General features: G+C 60.6%; 1 protein-coding gene across 2 annotated transcripts; it reads right to left on the bottom strand.

The window, feature by feature from the left end:
* Positions 1–8,056: 8,056 nt before the first annotated feature.
* Positions 8,057–11,575, bottom strand: LY6E (lymphocyte antigen 6 family member E). 2 transcript variants are annotated; one of them, XM_077847512.1, is made up of 4 exons: positions 11,441–11,575; positions 9,562–9,666; positions 9,053–9,172; positions 8,057–8,958 (listed from the first exon to the last, which is right to left on the bottom strand). In XM_077847512.1, the coding sequence occupies exons 2-4, from the start codon at positions 9,611–9,613 to the stop codon at positions 8,738–8,740; spliced, it is 393 nt and encodes a 130-aa protein (XP_077703638.1). In that variant the 5' UTR covers positions 9,614–9,666; positions 11,441–11,575; the 3' UTR covers positions 8,057–8,737. The 2 variants fall into 2 exon arrangements, with proteins under 2 accessions (XP_077703638.1, XP_077703639.1); XM_077847513.1 differs by having other exon boundaries at positions 9,562–9,754; positions 11,441–11,536.
* Positions 11,576–16,374: the final 4,799 nt, after the last annotated feature.

Raw genomic sequence — 16,374 nt, 5'->3', positions numbered from 1 at the left:
ACAATTACCCGTGAAAAACTGAGGCAGACAAAATTAACCATCCTTTTAAGTCATCTTTTTGCTAACAAATTGCAACAGAGGTCATGAGGTTATTTGACCTTTAGCAAATCTTGGTAGAATAATAACGAAGGATTGCCCGAAGAAAGGCAGGCAGGGACACGGGGCTCTGTCCCAAGTGCAAAACTACCCTTAAATGGGGAAAATGGGAAAAGACCCCATCCTGTTATTCTAGGCTTTACTCAGGGAGGACCTACAATTGTATGTAAGATTTGTATGATAGAAAGGAAGGGTGTCCTAACCCAGGCCAGGGGTGCGGGGCAGCTCAACAGCCAGTGAGATTTGTAAACAAAGAGCTTGAGCTGGTGGCCTGTGGCTGGCAGGCATGCCTTAGGGCGGCGGCCCTCTGGATCCCCGAGGCTGGGAACACCACCCTGGAAGGAGCCTCCCACCCTTTCCCACATGAATAACTACCCAATATGATAGATGAGCAGTGGATGGAAAACCTGATTGTGTGGCAGGTGTAGGGAGGGTTCATCATATTAAAACAGCCCACTTAGAAGTCCATCAATTTGTTCCTCACTGTCAATTTTTTCCTTGGACCCTGGCAGGGAAATCGAGTGGGTGGTGTTAAGTCCAGGGGGTGCTCTTCTTAGCTCCTTCACAGCGAGGGGTGGGGGAGGAGCCACAGAGCGCTGCAGAGGAGGCCCCAGGATGGTCTAGGAACCAGTTATGCAGGCCTTGCCTGGGTGGTGCAGAGGCAGGAGGTGGAGGGGGCTAGGGTGGGGGCCAAAGCGGTGAGGTACCACCAGAAGGCAGAGAAAAAGGGTTCTTGGTTCTAAACCTCCTTGGCAAAAATAAATAAATAAACAAACAAACAAACAAACAAACAAACCTCCTTGGCTCAGACAGATGGACAGATACCACCTTGATTTTTTTCCACAAGAGTGGAAATATGCAGTCCATGTCCCGGGGCTAGAGAAGACAGGAACCTTCCCTGAAACAAAGGAACTTTCCGCAGCTGTTTGGGATTATTCCTTAAAGTTCCCGCCACGCCCAACCCAATCAGTTGGCTCTGATTATAGCCATTCAGCCCCCACATCTATTATTAGGAGTAACAGCGAGAGTGTCGAGAGTGTCGAGTGTCAGGGTCCCCTCCGTCAGGGATGGCCTGTGTTTCCTCCAATAACCTGGATTCTATCAGGAGGAGGCCCATTTAGTTAATTATCATCCTTTCTGTCAGGAAGGAGTTTACTGGCCTGGTTACTGACCAGACACGTTGTGCAAGAGGCCTCTTAGGCCCAGGTCCTAATTTAGAGTCCCCGAAGGCCTGGATGGACCTACGGTACCTCCATCTATTTGCCCTGCTTCCTGCTCCAGAGATGTAACTGGCAGTTCCCCCTGAGGCCAGGTAGTGTTGCAGGAGCTCAGTCATTTCCTAGATTTTGCAAGTTGAATTGTTTCCTGTGGGTTAAAAGGCATCCCAAGGGGGAGTCCTTGGGAACTGAAGGAGAGGGAGAAGGTCCTTCACCAAGAAAATCCCAACCCACCACCCCAGGACTCCTGGGTAGTGTCCCAGGGGGGATATGTTTCTGGTGTCAAAGCAGCTCCAGGGGTCCCTGAAAAAAATCGCTATGGTCACCGCAGCTGTTGAAGGCCCTGGAGGAGGGATGCTACAGTCCCCCCATCCCCCGCTTCCCCATCGCATTCTATTATTTTTTAAAGATTCATGAGAGACACATACACAGAGAGAGACAGACAGAGACACAGGCAGAGGGAGAAGCAGGCTCCATGCAGGGAGCCGGATGCGGGACTCGATCCTGGGACTCCAGGCAGGTGCTAAACCTGAGCCACCCAGGCGTCCCTCCCCATTGCATTCTAGACCGCAAATGCGCACTGGCGTATAGACCAGGATACTTTGCCTTGTCCTGCCTTGCCGCACCGTGAAGAACCGACTGTTTTCAACCCTTGGAAAACACTAGAAAAGTTTTACAGAGGGGGATTACCCAATTTTGTAGTTTAAGTAGTTAGAGGACATTGACAGAAACCAGTGAAGACAGCAATTCATCCTGCTCTAAGCCACATTGCCACACGTGTGGTCCTTAGGGCCAACCTCCTAGCAAACGGTCCTGCGTTGGGTTTTGATTCCATCGGGCACTGGTTTTGGCCGGCTCTCAGTGGAGGCCCCACCACCAGAAGCGGCTGGACCAGGGATGGAGGGGATCACCTTAGAATAACTGGAGGGAAGCTCACACAGGCGGCTTAGATCACCAGATGAGTCACCTGGTGACTCAGATGGCTATCCCGTGCCCAAGACAGACAACTTGGTACAAGGACAGGATACAGGGATCCCTGGGTGGTGCAGCGGTTTGGCGCCTGCCTTTGGCCCAGGGCGTGATCCTGGAGACCCGGGATCGAATCCCACGTTGGGCTCCCGGTGCATGGAGCCTGCTTCTCCCTCTGCCTGTGTCTCTGCCTCTCTCTCTGTGTGACTATCATAAATAAATAAAAATTAAAAAAAAAAAAAAAAAAAAGGACAGGATACAGAGAGGGCATTGAGTTTCTGGACTTTACTACCATCCCGGCCACGGTACTAACTTCCAGCCCAAAGGCACGCTTTCTGCATCCCACGGATTAGCCCCGGGGTTGGGGGATTGCAGCTTGAACAACCAGCAGGAAAGTGTTCCAGTAAGACCACACTCCTTCAGAAGCCTCTGCAATGAGCGTGAAGGAAGAGGAGAGAAAGTTCTCACCAAGTTTGTACTGCAGCTCAGAGTCCAGATGGAGAGATTCAAAACCCCACTTTGGGCACCAAGGGATGTAGTTTTGGAATGTTGCTGAGGTCCAGAGCCCACGGCCCAAGAAAGAATTCTTGAGACATCTTGGGTGTAAAAAGGTGGTCTTATTAAGGTAGGGGGACAGGACCCGAGGGCGGGAAGGGCTGCCCCGGGGTCCCCGGAGTGCCCATCACGGACTCTCAGGCTGGGGTAGGGTGAGGGTCAGCACAGGCCTCCCAGGTGCTTTGGAAGCAAGGTGTCCAGGGCCCTGAGGGGGCTGCCTGTTGTTGGGAGAAGCTCTGTTAGCCTGAGTCAGGAGACCCTTGGGGTGTGTATCCGTGGGCCGAGTGCCTAACCCTAACCCTAAACCTAACCCTAACCCTAACCCCTAACCCCTAACCTTAACCCTAACCCCTAACCCTAACCCTAACCCCTAACCATAACCCTAACCAACCCGTATCTTGGGGTTTAGAGATAGAGGAAGTTTCCAAAGGAATTTTTGGGGATCCCTGGGGGGCTCAGTGGTTGACCCCCTGCCTTCGGCCCAGGGCATGATCCTGGGGTCCTGGGATCGAGTCCCAGATTGGGTTCCCTGCAGGGAGCCTGCTTCTCCCTCTGCCTGTGTCTCTGCCTCCGTGTGTGTGTCTCTCATGAATAAATAATTTTTTAAAAATTAAAAAACAAAATAATTTTTATACATTCAAGTAGACTCACAGGGTCCTGGGGGTCGGGCTGCATAGCCTGTTGCCCTCAGCACAGTGCTAACACCGAGGCAGCTAAGCTCTAGGGGAACAGGGAACATCACTCGGTCCGTTTCCAGGACGCGTCTGCCAATGGGCTGTAAGTAGCAAAGAGATTTTTTTAAAAAGATTTTATTTATTCATGAGAGACACATGGAGAGAGGCAGAGACGCCCCTGAGCCACCCAGGCATCCCAATAGCAAAGAGATTTAGTTTTTCTTTTGCTTTTGTCTCCCTCATCAGCTGAGGCCCATCAGCTACTTCCAGTTGGCCCCCCTGAACCCAGGCCAGCCAGGGCAGGCTGCTGGGTCATTGGGTTTCCAGGGTCCAGCTCTGCTCTACTCCCCAAGAACTCTCGGAGGAGAGGGTCAGTTTATCCTCTGCCTGGGGACAGGGTCAAAGGGGTGCCAGGCAGCCTGAGTCCCTCCCGGCCATGAGCCTCGGGCCCGGCTCAGCCAAATATCCGGCGGAGAACAGATGGCACATCCCAGTCAGAAACGTGGGAAGAGAGGGGCCTGAGGTGCTCTTCGGAGAGGGGTGGGCAGGCTCAGGGAAGCCACACAGGGCCCCCCCAGGGCGAGAGGGTAGCATTTTAGGAGAAGTGACCAGCCGGTCCCAGGAGAGCCTGCAGGAGGCAGCTCAAGGGATCCTGTGGAGGCCGAGAAAATTGAGGCCATTCCACTCTAAGTTCAGCGTTAGCACAGGTCCAACCATCCCAGGCCCCTGGGAATTAGGGCTGAGATTTACCTTACTTCAGTTACAGGAAGAAAACAGCTTACAGCTTAACGCCCTAGAAAGCCCCATATTAGAATAAAAACAGAGCCCAAACCGGTGGCAGGAAGCCACCGTATTAGAATGAGAACAGAGCTCAATGCCCTTGAAGGCCCCATATCAAAATGTAAACAGAACTTGAGGAATTGCTCCGCCCCTCCTGGAGGTCCCCGAGACCAGCCCTTAAAACTCAGCTGAAACCCCAAGCTCGAGCTTGTAAATAAACCCTCGTGTTTGCATCGGTGTCTTGCATCGGTGTCGGCTCCTCGGTGGTTTCTCGGATTCGCGATCTTGGGCGCAACAATCGACACCCACCTGGGCTCCTGGTGGTCACCCCCAACGTGAGAACCCTTGGTGGGTGTAGGGGTCAAGCAGGCTGCAGTGAGGGGGTGTCCACAGCCACCCGCAAGCTTGCCGGCACTCCCCAGCCCCTCTTGGGTGCCTCCCCCGTCCCCCTGAATCCGTTTCTTCTGCCTTTTCCTGAGAGGCTCCCATCTTCCCATCTCACCCCCTCCCAACGAGCGCAGCTAAGGGGCCTCCAGAAAAACAGAACAAGGTGAAAACCTGGGGCCCCTCCCCTGAGGAAGACAGGGTTCTCGGCCCTTTCCAACGAGCGCCCGTGGGGACACTAGGCAGGCTCTGTCCACAGGAGACATCCTCACAGGCTGAGCACAGCAGAGGAGCCCCCCGACAGCCGGCCTGCCCCCAAGGCCCCTCTGCCCCAGCGTCCGGGGCTGCGGGGTGACAGCCCGGGGGCGGGGGAGGGGGGGTGCAGCTCTCTGCGGGCCTGAGTCCTGCCCGCAGCTGCCTTGTTGGCCCTAGGTCTTCCGTTCATCTGTGTTCTGCTCACTTATCAGCTCTCCTCCATCCCACCCGGGTCGCCGCCTGCTGGCGAGCAGGAGCAGGGCAATGTGGCCTGATGCCAAGGGCTGGGGAGGAGGAGGCGCCACGCCCGCCACGCCCGCCACGCCTGGCCTGCGCCTCGGGCACCACGGGAGGAGCACCTGGAGGAGTGCCCTGCCAGGACCCCAGACCTGGGGCGGGATGGCTTCCCCCTCCCCGGCCCGTGGGACCCCGGCAGACCCAGCAGCCTGGGAGGCGCAGGCCAGGGGCAGGGGCCCCCCACGCCCACTCCCTCCCCAGAGGGAGACCCCCTCCGCGGGTGGAGGCCGGGAGACCCGGGCCAGGACGCAGAGCTGACTTTGGCCACTGAGAAAGGCAGTGGCACCCGGGCACCTGGCGCTGAGACCGGGGTCCTGACCTAGGGTGCCTGGCCCCTCAGCAGCCTGGGCAGGGGCCAGGGCGGAGCCAGAGTCTGGGGGCTAAGGCCCCTTCCGCCCGCCCCGCCAGGCCCCTTCCACCCGCCCCACCGCCCGCCCAGCCGCACCTGTGCTCGCCCAAGCTGCAGGAAATGGAAACTCAGGGCCCTGGGCTCCTCCTCCTCCCCCTCCGCCCCCCCTCTCCAGCTCCACCCAGCCTCCCTCTGCCCCCGGGGGCAGCCTGCACCCTCCCCTGGCCTCCCTGGAGGCAGACGCTCAACCACTGAGCCACCCAGGTGCCCTCTTCTTATTTAAAAAATTATTTATTTGGGGACAGCCTGGGTGGTTCAGTGGTTGAGCGTCTGCCTCCGGCCCAGGGCGTGATCCTGGAGACCTGGGATCCAGTCCCACGTTGGGCTCCCTGCAGGGAGCCTGTTTCCCCTCTGCCTGGGTCTCTGCCTCTCTCTCTCTGGGTCTCATGAATAAATAAATAAAATCTTTAAAAAAATATTTATTTTTTAAGTGATCTTTGCACCCAACATGGGGCTCGAACTTACAACTCTGAGATCAAGAGTCCCATGCTCCACTGACCGATCCAGCTGAGTGCCCCTTCTTTTGTTTTAATGCTGGTCTGACCCACTCGGGTGAATCACATGCTTACTGCTCACCGAGTCTCAATGAGGCTGCTGTGATATGTTTCTGGATCCTTCCACAAGGCACTGGTTGGGCCTGGGTCTCCTTCTTCTGTTGCACTATTGGAGACCAATAGAGCCTCCCTTGGGCTCAATCACTGCATTGTCACCTGGTTATGTGTGTTGGCTGGCTGTCCCCCTCTCGTGGCTGTGACGGTAAGGACCCCACATTTCCGTGCTTCAGTGCCCACGTCTGACCTGGACATCCCTGGACATGGGTCGGGACCCTGAGCCCCACACTGATCACCGTCCCATCCTGCTGGCCAATGCTCCTTGGGACTCTGGACATGGGCACGTAGAGCCTCAGGCCAGCCGGGGTGTGTGAGGCAGAGAAGAGGAACCGCACTTTGCACAGGCTCCGTCTCCGGTCTCTGCCATTTTCCTGCTTGGTCCCGGGGACTCGGGCTCCGGAGCTCCCTGTGCCTCTGAGTCAACCAAAGAAGCTCCTTTTCCGCTCCAGTGGGGAGGCAAGAAAATTAACCACTGTGAGTTCCTCCTAAGCTCCTAAACAGCTGGTAACATCTGAAAGAACAGGATCCCAAACATGTTCAGGGCATTAGCTTCCAATAACCTGGGCCAACGCTGGCGTCAACATCCCCACCTTCCATGAATCACCGACAAACATCCATTGTTCACCTGATTCTTGCCTTCGATGGGACTCTACCTGAGGTTTTTTTTTTTTTTTTTTTTTTAAGACTTTTTATTTACTCCTTTGAGAGAGAGAGAGAGCAGGAGGGGCAGAGGGAGAGGGAGAAGCAGGCTCCCTGAGGATCAGGGTGCCCCATGCAGAACTCGATCTCACGACTCTGGGATCATGACCTGAGCCGAAGGCAGAAACTCAATCCTCCGAACCACACCGGGTGCCCCACTATCCTGGATTCCTGAAACAACAGTACGCCAGACTTCTATCCAATAGGACTCCTAACCCCAAGTGACGGGGAGTCAATCAGACCCTCCACCTGCTATACTCGATCACTTACACTATTCTGGCTCGTTTTTCTATCCTGCACGAAGCCATCCATGGCCCCTCTTGGCTGGTCCTTAGGGGGCCCCTCTAGGTCCACAGACCTGGCCTGCCAGCATCTAGTGGACACGGACAGCCACACCTTCCAGGCCCTGACGCGTGGTAGGGCCCTCATTCACGGCTCCTCTTCTGGCAGCCCCACAGCCCGGGGCTGTGGACACAGAGCCTTCCCCGGCAGCAGCCCCTGCAGACCGCCTCCTTGGTCACCATGGACACCATGTGGCTTGCAGAGGGGAAGTGGGCACAGGGCAGGGATGGCCCCCTCCTCTCCAGCCAGGGTCAAAGGCCCTCTCCAGGGGAAATCCCACTTGTTCCTGCCTCAGGCCCAGGGGGCAGGTGTCTCGCTCACCCATTCACTGGGCCCCGGCCTGTCCAGTCAGGCTTTCCTATATCCCCTCAGCTTTCCAGGCCCTGGCATCCCATTCTCGGGTCCCAGAGCCCACCCCACGTGTGCTCCAGCAGGCCCTCGACCTTCTCCCCAGTCTAAACCCATTCCTCTCCCTGCAGGGTGCTGCCTTCCCCCCAGAAGCAGACTGACCTCCCTCTCTGCTTCCTGTCCTGTCCTGCCCTGCCCTGCCCCCTGTGGCCTGTGGCAGGAGCAAGTGGGGCTTGCTCCTTGGGCTCCTGTGAGGCAGGAGCAAGCCTGGCACAGGAAACGGGGTGGGAGTTTCCTTCTAGCCTCAGGGGGCCCCCCTCCCCCGTGTGGGCCTCAGCAGAGTCCCCCCAACATTAGGCCCCTGCTGGGAGGGGGCTCCCCCACGAGCAGCCACAGGCCATCACACCCAGAGCAGGAGGGTTGGGAACATGTGTTTATTTGAGGCACCAAAGCAGCAGGCCGACTCTGATGCGGGGGAGGGGTGGGGGCGGCAGCTGGGGGGTGGCTGACTCCTGGGTCCAGCAGTCCGAACCCAGATGCAGTGGAACCCCGTCTTCCAAAAGGGGTTTGTGAGTGAGCGTGGGCCGCATGAATGCCAGGGAAGAGCAGCTTTGTTGTTGGGGCCCCGGGAGCTCAGCCGCTGCCGACGTAGGTCTCCTGACGCCCGCGCTCTGGCTCCCACACGGCCGGACACTTGCACAGGCACTTGCACAGGGGCACACAGACACCCTGTCCACACAGCTGAGCTACACCACTGCCTGCGACAGCAGCATGCCGTCCTTCTGGGACATAGTGGCCGTCAGCACGTTTCCACCCCACCTGAGGGCCAGACCTGGGGGCCCATGGCCCCTCCCGGTGTGTCCCCAGGCCTTGGCTCTGACTCGGGGACCCTCGGCCCTTCCCGGGTTCCCTGAGGAAGCTCACATCACTGCCTGAGAAGGGAGGGTGGTGGCGGGGCCGGGGGCCGGCGTGACTGTGGGGACCAGGGGCGGAAGGGCCGGGATCGAGCAGGGTGACGGGTCGCAGGAAAAGGCTTCCGTCTGGTGTTGGGGTCGGGGAGGGGCCGGCCTCCCTTCCCGAGCTGCGGGAGTGGGCGCCCCGTCAGGGCCGGAGCCGCGGCAGGGCAGACAGCAGGCTGAGCAGGAGCCCGAGGCCCAGCAGCGCAGCGCTGGCCCGCAGCCCCCGGCCCGCCGTGCTGATGTTGCACAGGAAGCTCTGGCAGCAGTAGGTGCCCACGGACGCCACGCCGAGGTTGACGCTGGGGCTGGGGCAGATCGGGGAGCAGCCCTTGTTCAGGGTGTGGCCGAAGTCCACCAGGTTCCCTGCAGGGGGCACAGGGCAGTGAGGGCAGTGAGGGCGGGGCGGGCGGGCCCCGGGGGGGCAGGCGGGTGCTCATCGGGAGAGGCGGGTGCTCACCGATGCCGGCGGATGCGGACACCGTCACACAGTAGTTGTCCGAGTCGGAGCAGACGGTCGGCTTCAGGCAGTAGAAGTTGCTGTTCTGATTCGTACATGAGAAGCACACCAGGCAGTGGGCTGCAGAACAAGGGGACACCTGTCTCAGGGCCCGGGAACCTTCAGGGGTGACCCCTCCGCCGCTCCTCCCCTTCCGGCCCCCCCTCACTTCCCAATCATCTGCAGATGTTAATGGAGCAATTATCATGCCCCAGGACTTGGCCCTGGAGGAGGAACTCCCGTGACATCCAAATGCACAGGGATAAGTGTGCCAGGGGCAGAACTGGGGCCTCCAGTGGGAGCAGGAAGGAGTGACCCGCTTTGCTGGGGGAGAGGACCTGTAGGGCCGTACAGAACAGTCACCCGGGAACAGGCCTGAAGGGCCCCGGGCACAGCTAGGGAGAAGGGAGAGAGAGAGTCCAGGAGGACAGCGGCTCACCCCACAGCCAGGGACCTCCGGGCCATCTCACCTTGCTCCGCGCCCAGAAGGGCCGCCAGCAGCACAGGGAGAAACACCTTCATTCTGGACGAGGCAGGGCCTGGTCCGGGGTCTCACAAAGCCAGAGATGCTGGTCCTGCTTGGAGAACACTCACTGGAGGACCGCGCTGCTGCCCCGCATCCCCCTCCTCCCAGTGGGAGCCCAGCTGCCTCCGTTTCACAGCCTGCACACACAGGGCCCTCCTGCTCCACCTCTGAACCTGCCCCTCGCTGGGGGCACACTCCTCCTCGGGAGGCCCCTCCCCAAGCCTGTGGTGCCAGCTGTTGTGGCTGGGTGAGGGAGCCCATTAAAGGTCTCAGGATCACACAGGGAGGGAGGCCAAGACAGTGGCCCTTCCTGGTGGTCTGAGGGGCCGGGGGGAATAGTGACCAGTGATATAAGCTGGCCAGCATCCAGAACTTTCCATGAGCCAGCTCCATTCCTGACAAGACTCAGGGGCTGGGCTGGGTGCACGAGGCACATCTAGCTGAGCACCCGCCTCCAGCAGCTTCTGTGCTGTGGAGACAAGGGGTGCTTCCCATTCTGTATGTTATTCAATGCTGACGACAGCGAGCCTATAAATATCTGCCATTCCCCCATTTTGTGCCTGAAAAAGAGGTTCGGTGAGCCTCGGCTAGGAAGATACGAGTCTATGGGGGCTGCCTGGTTCCCTACCCCAGGACCCTCTCCCGGGCAGAGACCCAGACCAGGGAGGTGAGTGCAGAAAGCACTCTGAGGTGACCAGCTGGGTTCCACCTCCCTGTTCAGGAGGCACGGTGTGGGAGGAGCAGTCTGGTGCCTTCTGCTGGGGACAGCCACGAGTGGGGGAAGGGCATCCCGGGCTGTGGAGCACGTTCCCAGACTCTGGGAAGAAGAATGCCAGGGAGAGAACAGGCTTTCCCCACCCTGGGCCTGGGCTGACCTCTTGGGGGCAGGGGCAGGAGCTGTAGATGCCCAAGAATGGTGCCCAGCCCAGGAGGAGCCTGCACACCAGATCCAGGTAGTTCAGGAAGAAAGGAGCCTCAGTTTCCTCCTCTGTAAAGTGAGGCTTGGGCATGGAGAAGCCCTGAGCGTCCTCAAGGAAGCTCTGGGATGCCCGATCACCAGTCACAGATGGTGTCGTCGTCGTCGTCGTCGTCCCCCCCCCCCCCCCCCCGCCAGGCACCCAACCAAACAGCCCCCACTGGGCTGGGCTGAGCTGAGGCACTGGATGGGTCAGGCAAAGGGAGCCCTGAGGGGACCCAGTGGGCCTGGGGACACTGCTGTTTGGGACCCAGAGGCCCACTCCTCCCCCAGGCTCCCGGGGCTGATTTCTGACAAAGCCAGGCATCTGCTGACTGAGGGCCAATGGAGAGGTAGGAGCCTGGTCCTTGTCCCGGAAGATGGGAAGCAGCCAGGTGGCTCCGCAGGGGGTAGGGCGAGGGGGCCTTGGGAGGAGGGCCCCGGCACCGCCGCTTGCATAATCCTTGGCAAACAAGGACCTCTCGCCCCCTCCCGGGTAGGCTCGTCCCCAGGGCGGCCCACCAGGGCTGATTCTTCCCACCCTGCGGGCCCCTCAAGATGCCAGCTCCGTTCTGAAGTCAGCAAGGCTGCCCCTCGCCCCACGGGAGACGCGACGGGGAGCCCAGAGCTGGGTGGTGGGCCCCACGCCCGCGCGGCTCTGGGTCACCCGGCCGGGGAGCGCGCCGCTCCGGCCCGGTCCTGGGAAATACTGGCACAGGCCGGGAGGCCGGGGGTGGGGGTGAGGCTCAGCCCGGGGCCGGGCCCACCCGCCAGGCCCGAGCCTCCCCGCCCCCTCGCGTCCCCCCGCACCGCGCGCGCACCCCTCCGCCCTGCCCCGCTGCCCGCCCGCCCCCCGCCCGCGACTCACGCGGGGCGACGCGTCCACGGCCTCGCCGAGCTGCCCAAGCCTGGCGCCCGAGCGCACGACAGCCCGGGACTCCCGGCAGCCGAGGGGGCGGGGGCGGCGGGCGGAGTCGGCGCTCCGCTGGGGGGGCGGGGGCGGAGTCGGCGCCCCGGGGTTGGGGGGCGCTGGGGCGAGCTGGGGGCGGGGCGGAGTCGGAATGCCGAGACCCGGGCGGGGCTGGCGGCAGCCCCAGGGAGGTGTCGGTGCCTGTCCGGCCGGTCCTTCTCGTCCCCCCGCGGGCCTGCGCGACATCACGGGGCAGCCCGGCGGCCGTGGCGAGGTGTGGCGGCGGGGGCGGCCCTACAGAGCGAGCTGGGGGCCTCGCGTCCCTTCCGCCTAGTGGGGTGCAGTGGGAGCATCTCTGACACGTGGGCCGGGCCCTCGGCTGGGCCAGGCCGCCGCCTCTGCCCGGGGCCCTCTGTGATCCTGCAGGTCCTGGTCCGGGGTCTGAGCCGTTGGACCCCCTGTGCGGGGGGGCGGGGGGGGAAGGGGGGGAGGGGTGTCGCAGGGGCAGGGGTCGTGGCCTCGGGGGATCCCCAGCGGGAGGTCCACCTTTGCTGGTTCTGGACCCCTTTTTACTCTGGGGTCCCTGTTACGTGGCTGCCCCACCTGGCCCAGTGCCTTGGCAGGATGCTCCCAGGCCCCCAGCTCAGGGCAGCCAGGGGATCCTTCCCAGAGCCAGGGGTTTGGGCACCTCCCAGGGCAGAGTCTGGAGGCCTCACAATAAAGCCAGCGTCCCCAGTCTGGAGGCAAGAGTTCCGGCCTCTCCCCAGTAGCCCTGCCTGGACCCGCCCCACCCGCCGTGGGCAGAGAGGCCGCCCTGGGCTGTGGGCAGAGGGGAGGCCAGCGGCGCCCCATGCCCTGCATCCTGCTTCTCATTGGCCAGGACCGGAGAGCAAAATGGAGAGCAATGCAGCCTCGGAGCTGGAGGGGGAGCTGGAGGGGGAGCTGGAGGGGGAGAGGGGGCTGCGTGGCCCTTCCTCCCTTCTCTCATTTCCAGGTTTCCTCCTCCTCCTGTGGGAACTCATGCAGTTCAGCTGAGTGTGAGCCACCTGCTTGTGTTGGAAATACACTTCACAGTTTCACATCACGCTTCCTGTGGGGAGCTGCGGCACCTGACCTTTTCTCTCAGCCTTTCTGGGTGGCACCTGCAGTGACAGTGGTGGCAGGTGCCAGGGGAAGTGGCTTCTTACCTCTTACAGTGGGGTAGGACAGGCAAGGGGGAGGGAGCTGAGGCGGAATGGCAGGGAGGGAGCTGTATGGGAAGAGGGACCCTGTAAAGGACCAGCCACGTGGGAAAGGACTAGGGGTATCCGAGGAGCCATGTGAGTGTGCAGGGGTATGAGTGAGTGTGTTTGGTGTGTATGGGTATGCTCGTGTCTTCACAGTTTTGGGATCAGGGTCACACGTTGCATGGTTTTCTTTGATATTCGGATAATGGGGGGACGCATCAACTTGGGAAGGCTTTGAGGACTCTTTCCTTGGAGGTTGAAGGTGGGGCTCTGCCCCTGTCCCAAATTCCCCAGCCAGGAGTGGTGGTATCTGTGGGGTGCCACACTTCCCTGGGGGACCGGCCGTGGGCCCCAGTCCTTGGTTAGCCCTCTGGATCTGACCTGTGGAGGGCAGGATGGGCGTCTGGTGGGGCTGCTTGACCCTATCCCCACGCAGCACCTCGCTGCTATCTTAGTCTGAGCTTTGGGCTTAGCCTGGAAGAGGGGAGTGTGAAGCTCCTTTGGCAAGTGGAGCCCCTTGCCCGCCTGCCTGGAAGGGGCTTGGGTGAATTTTGGTCCCCATCAGAGGCATGCACTTCATCTTGGGCCTGCCCGTGAGTTCCGGTGTGGGCTGCTTTCTTGTTGATTCTGTCCAGCAGGTCAGGCCTCGAAGACCAGGGATTCCACGTGGGAACCCTCTGGCCTGTGGTGGGCGCTCAGCAAGCATTTGTGGGTGAAAGCATAAGTGGGCTCTGACCCACTCAAAACCTGACCCTGTGATTCAGAGGGCTCTTGTGATCTTCAACAACCAACTCACAACATGTCCCCAAGGTCACCGCCGCGGAGCAGCCATCAGACTCCAATGTCCTTTGAAAATGTATCTGCACATGCGTGGCCAAGCCAGGGGTTTGTGCAAGGCCTGATGACATGATCTGTGGGGTCCTTCTGAAAACCAAGGCGGGGAGGCTGGGCCGGCTCCCTCCAGGCTTGCTCTCGGGCTAACATGAACGACTGTCCGATGAACATCCTTGTAGACGTAGCTTTGGTTGAGGATTTCTCTGTGACCGATTCCTAGAAGTAGGAAGACTGGATCTCGGGCTCGTTTCTGTGAGGTGTTTCAAGGTACAGGAAAGATGGTAGGCAAGTCCTGACAGGCGAGTTGAAGGGGTGGCTGTTGCGGCTGGGTTAGAGGGTCATGCCCTCCACCTGTTCCTCCTGAAGGAGGCCTCACATCCAGGGGCTTGGCATAACCAGCCACATGTGCCCCCTGGGACTCAGGTGATGCCAGGGGGCTCCTGTATGAGGCCCGCCCACCCCAGGTGGACCCACTCACGCTGCCCCCCTCAACCCTGAACTCTGGGAACCTCCTTCGTGCGTGCCGGACACCTCCTGGAATGGCCAGGTAAGAGTCCACCTGGTGGAGGGTCTGGTTGTGTCTGCAGACACCCCTGCCTCTGCTTCTGCGTCCCTTTCTGGGCTCGCCGAGTTCTTTGGGCTGTGCACACTACCTGCTGATTTCCTGGGTCAGCTCCCCACCCGGGCGGCGGGGGTGCGGGCACCGAATGCTTTTTTGTTCCGCGCCCCAGTCTGCCCACCACTTTTGGGCAGACCCTGTCCTGAGGAGGGCCTCGGGGGGTAGACAGAGGGGGGTGCAGCCTAGGCGAAATGTCCCTCCACACGTCCCTCCACACGGGCACTCCCTGTGAGCTGGTGCTCCCTGCCCCAAGGGCAGCTCGGCCTGGGCCCAGCACCCCCACCCCACCTCGGGCCACCACCAGCCGGCCAGGTGGGTCCAGAAGGCCCTGCTGATAACGGCCAAGTGAGCCGGGGAGTGGACGGCGGGCCGGGGCTGGCCTTCCCGCACCGAGACCAAATGGTGGTGCGCCTAAGCAGGTGACCCGGCCTCCTGCCACTGAGGCAGGTTGGCCTCTCCAGCCTTGGTTCCTGCTTCCTGGGAAGGAAGGCGAGTGAGCGCAGGGAGCAGCTTGGAGGTGGGGGAGGGAAGCTGCCCACAGAGGTGCCTCCCCCAGGGTGTATGCAAACCTTTGGTCCTGCTTCTGGGGACTTCTCTCCCGGCAGAGACTGCTGGAGTTTGGGTTGCCAGCCCTTTGAGTTTTAGGGGGGGCGCATCTGGGCTGCCTCCCAGTCCTGTCCAGGGTCTGCCTCCAGGCGTGCCGTGGTCAGACAGGTCTCGAACTGGGAGAGATGGGTGCCTGCTGCCCTCAGTCTGCAGAAGGGGGGGATGGTCAGTGAGACGGAGGAGCTAATTAGGAGCCCTGCTCAGGGGAGCCGAGCTGACGGGAGCCTGGCACCGGGTGCTGAGGCCAGAGAGGAGGCCCAGGAGTGCAGGCAGGGCCATCGCCCTAGTCTGGCATTCGGGTCTCTCATCCTGTACGGGAAGTACACGCCTGGCCACCGGGTGGGTCAGCCCCCAGCAGCCATCTGCCTGTGGGGGGAGGGTGTTCAGGTGCTGCTGGCAGGTGCTCCCCGCCTCCTCGGGCTCCGGCATCAGTGTCCCGGTGGCCCTGTCTCTTCCCCCTGGAGCTGCAGGTCTCTGCTTAGGGGTCCTGTGGGGAAGTGTGCAGACCCTGGCCCTCCTCTCCTGCTGCCGTGTCTCGGGGCTGGGACCCTGGGGCCAGCCCCTGAGGCCCTGGCTGGGATGGGCCAAGGCCTTGTCTGCCAGTGGGAGCTCAGTGTGCGAGGAGAGCCGCCCAAGGGGTCGGGGGCTGCTGGCGAGGTCACATGGTATGGCTCTGTACCCGCTGCCTTACCTCTGGGCCCAGCCCCACATCTCCAGGTGGAGCCTCAGCCTCTCAGGCTGGCTCCTGCTCCTCCCAGAGAACACAGCAAAGTGCTGCTGTGATTGCAGAGCCGCAGGCTCAGCTCACTGTCTGACATGCTCCCACCCCAGGGCCTTTGCATAGCTGTTCCCCAATCTGGAACAGGAAGTCCACTCCAGACCTCCTTGGCCTGCACCTTGCTTCTCTGCTCCAGTGCCTGGATCAGAGAGCTCTGTGTCTTCCTGCCTGGGACGCAGCCGGCACTTCTCCTTGATATAGAACACTGCTCGGCAAGTATTAGGTGCTCGATTAATAGCAGGATGAATACATTTGAAGGGAAATACAGCTTGAGAGCTGATGTTGTGGGCTAGAAAGCCGCACTGAGAATTTAGAAGTGTGAGATTTACTATAAATAAATAAATAAATAAATAAAATAAAATAAAAAAATGTGTGATGCTTGCGAGCAGGGCACTGCAGGGGGCCTAGTCGGCAGGAGGGGGTGTGGGGCCACCGTCCCCGGCCCCTTCACACACCGGCCTCTTCACACACAGGACCACAGGCTCCTGTAGACACAACCTGGGAGCCACCTTAAGTGGTCCGGTAGCCAGCTAGGCGAAGCCCTTGTGGCCAAGTCCGCAGGCTGAGGTCCTGCGGTGACCTGTTGGAATCCATCACAGGACTCGTCGCAGAGCGCTGCGGAGACCCCTGCCCTTGTGAGTGTCCTGGGGGGGCCAGAACAGTCAGGATCTGGTCTGAGGAGATAATCCTTTAAGTGTTTTCAGGCTCAGGACACAGGAAGCAGCAGTGAGGAAGCTGCTGAGAGGCCACCTGGGTCTGGGGGTGCTGACACTGGCTGCGGGCTGAGGGGGCACAGAGGGCAGGGGCCTCCCTTGCAACGATGCCCATG

The sequence above is a fragment of the Canis aureus genome, chromosome 14, assembly GCF_053574225.1.
Source record: "Canis aureus isolate CA01 chromosome 14, VMU_Caureus_v.1.0, whole genome shotgun sequence".
NCBI classification, from domain to species: Eukaryota; Metazoa; Chordata; class Mammalia; order Carnivora; family Canidae; genus Canis; species Canis aureus.
This window is presented reverse-complemented; position numbering and strand designations above follow the sequence as displayed.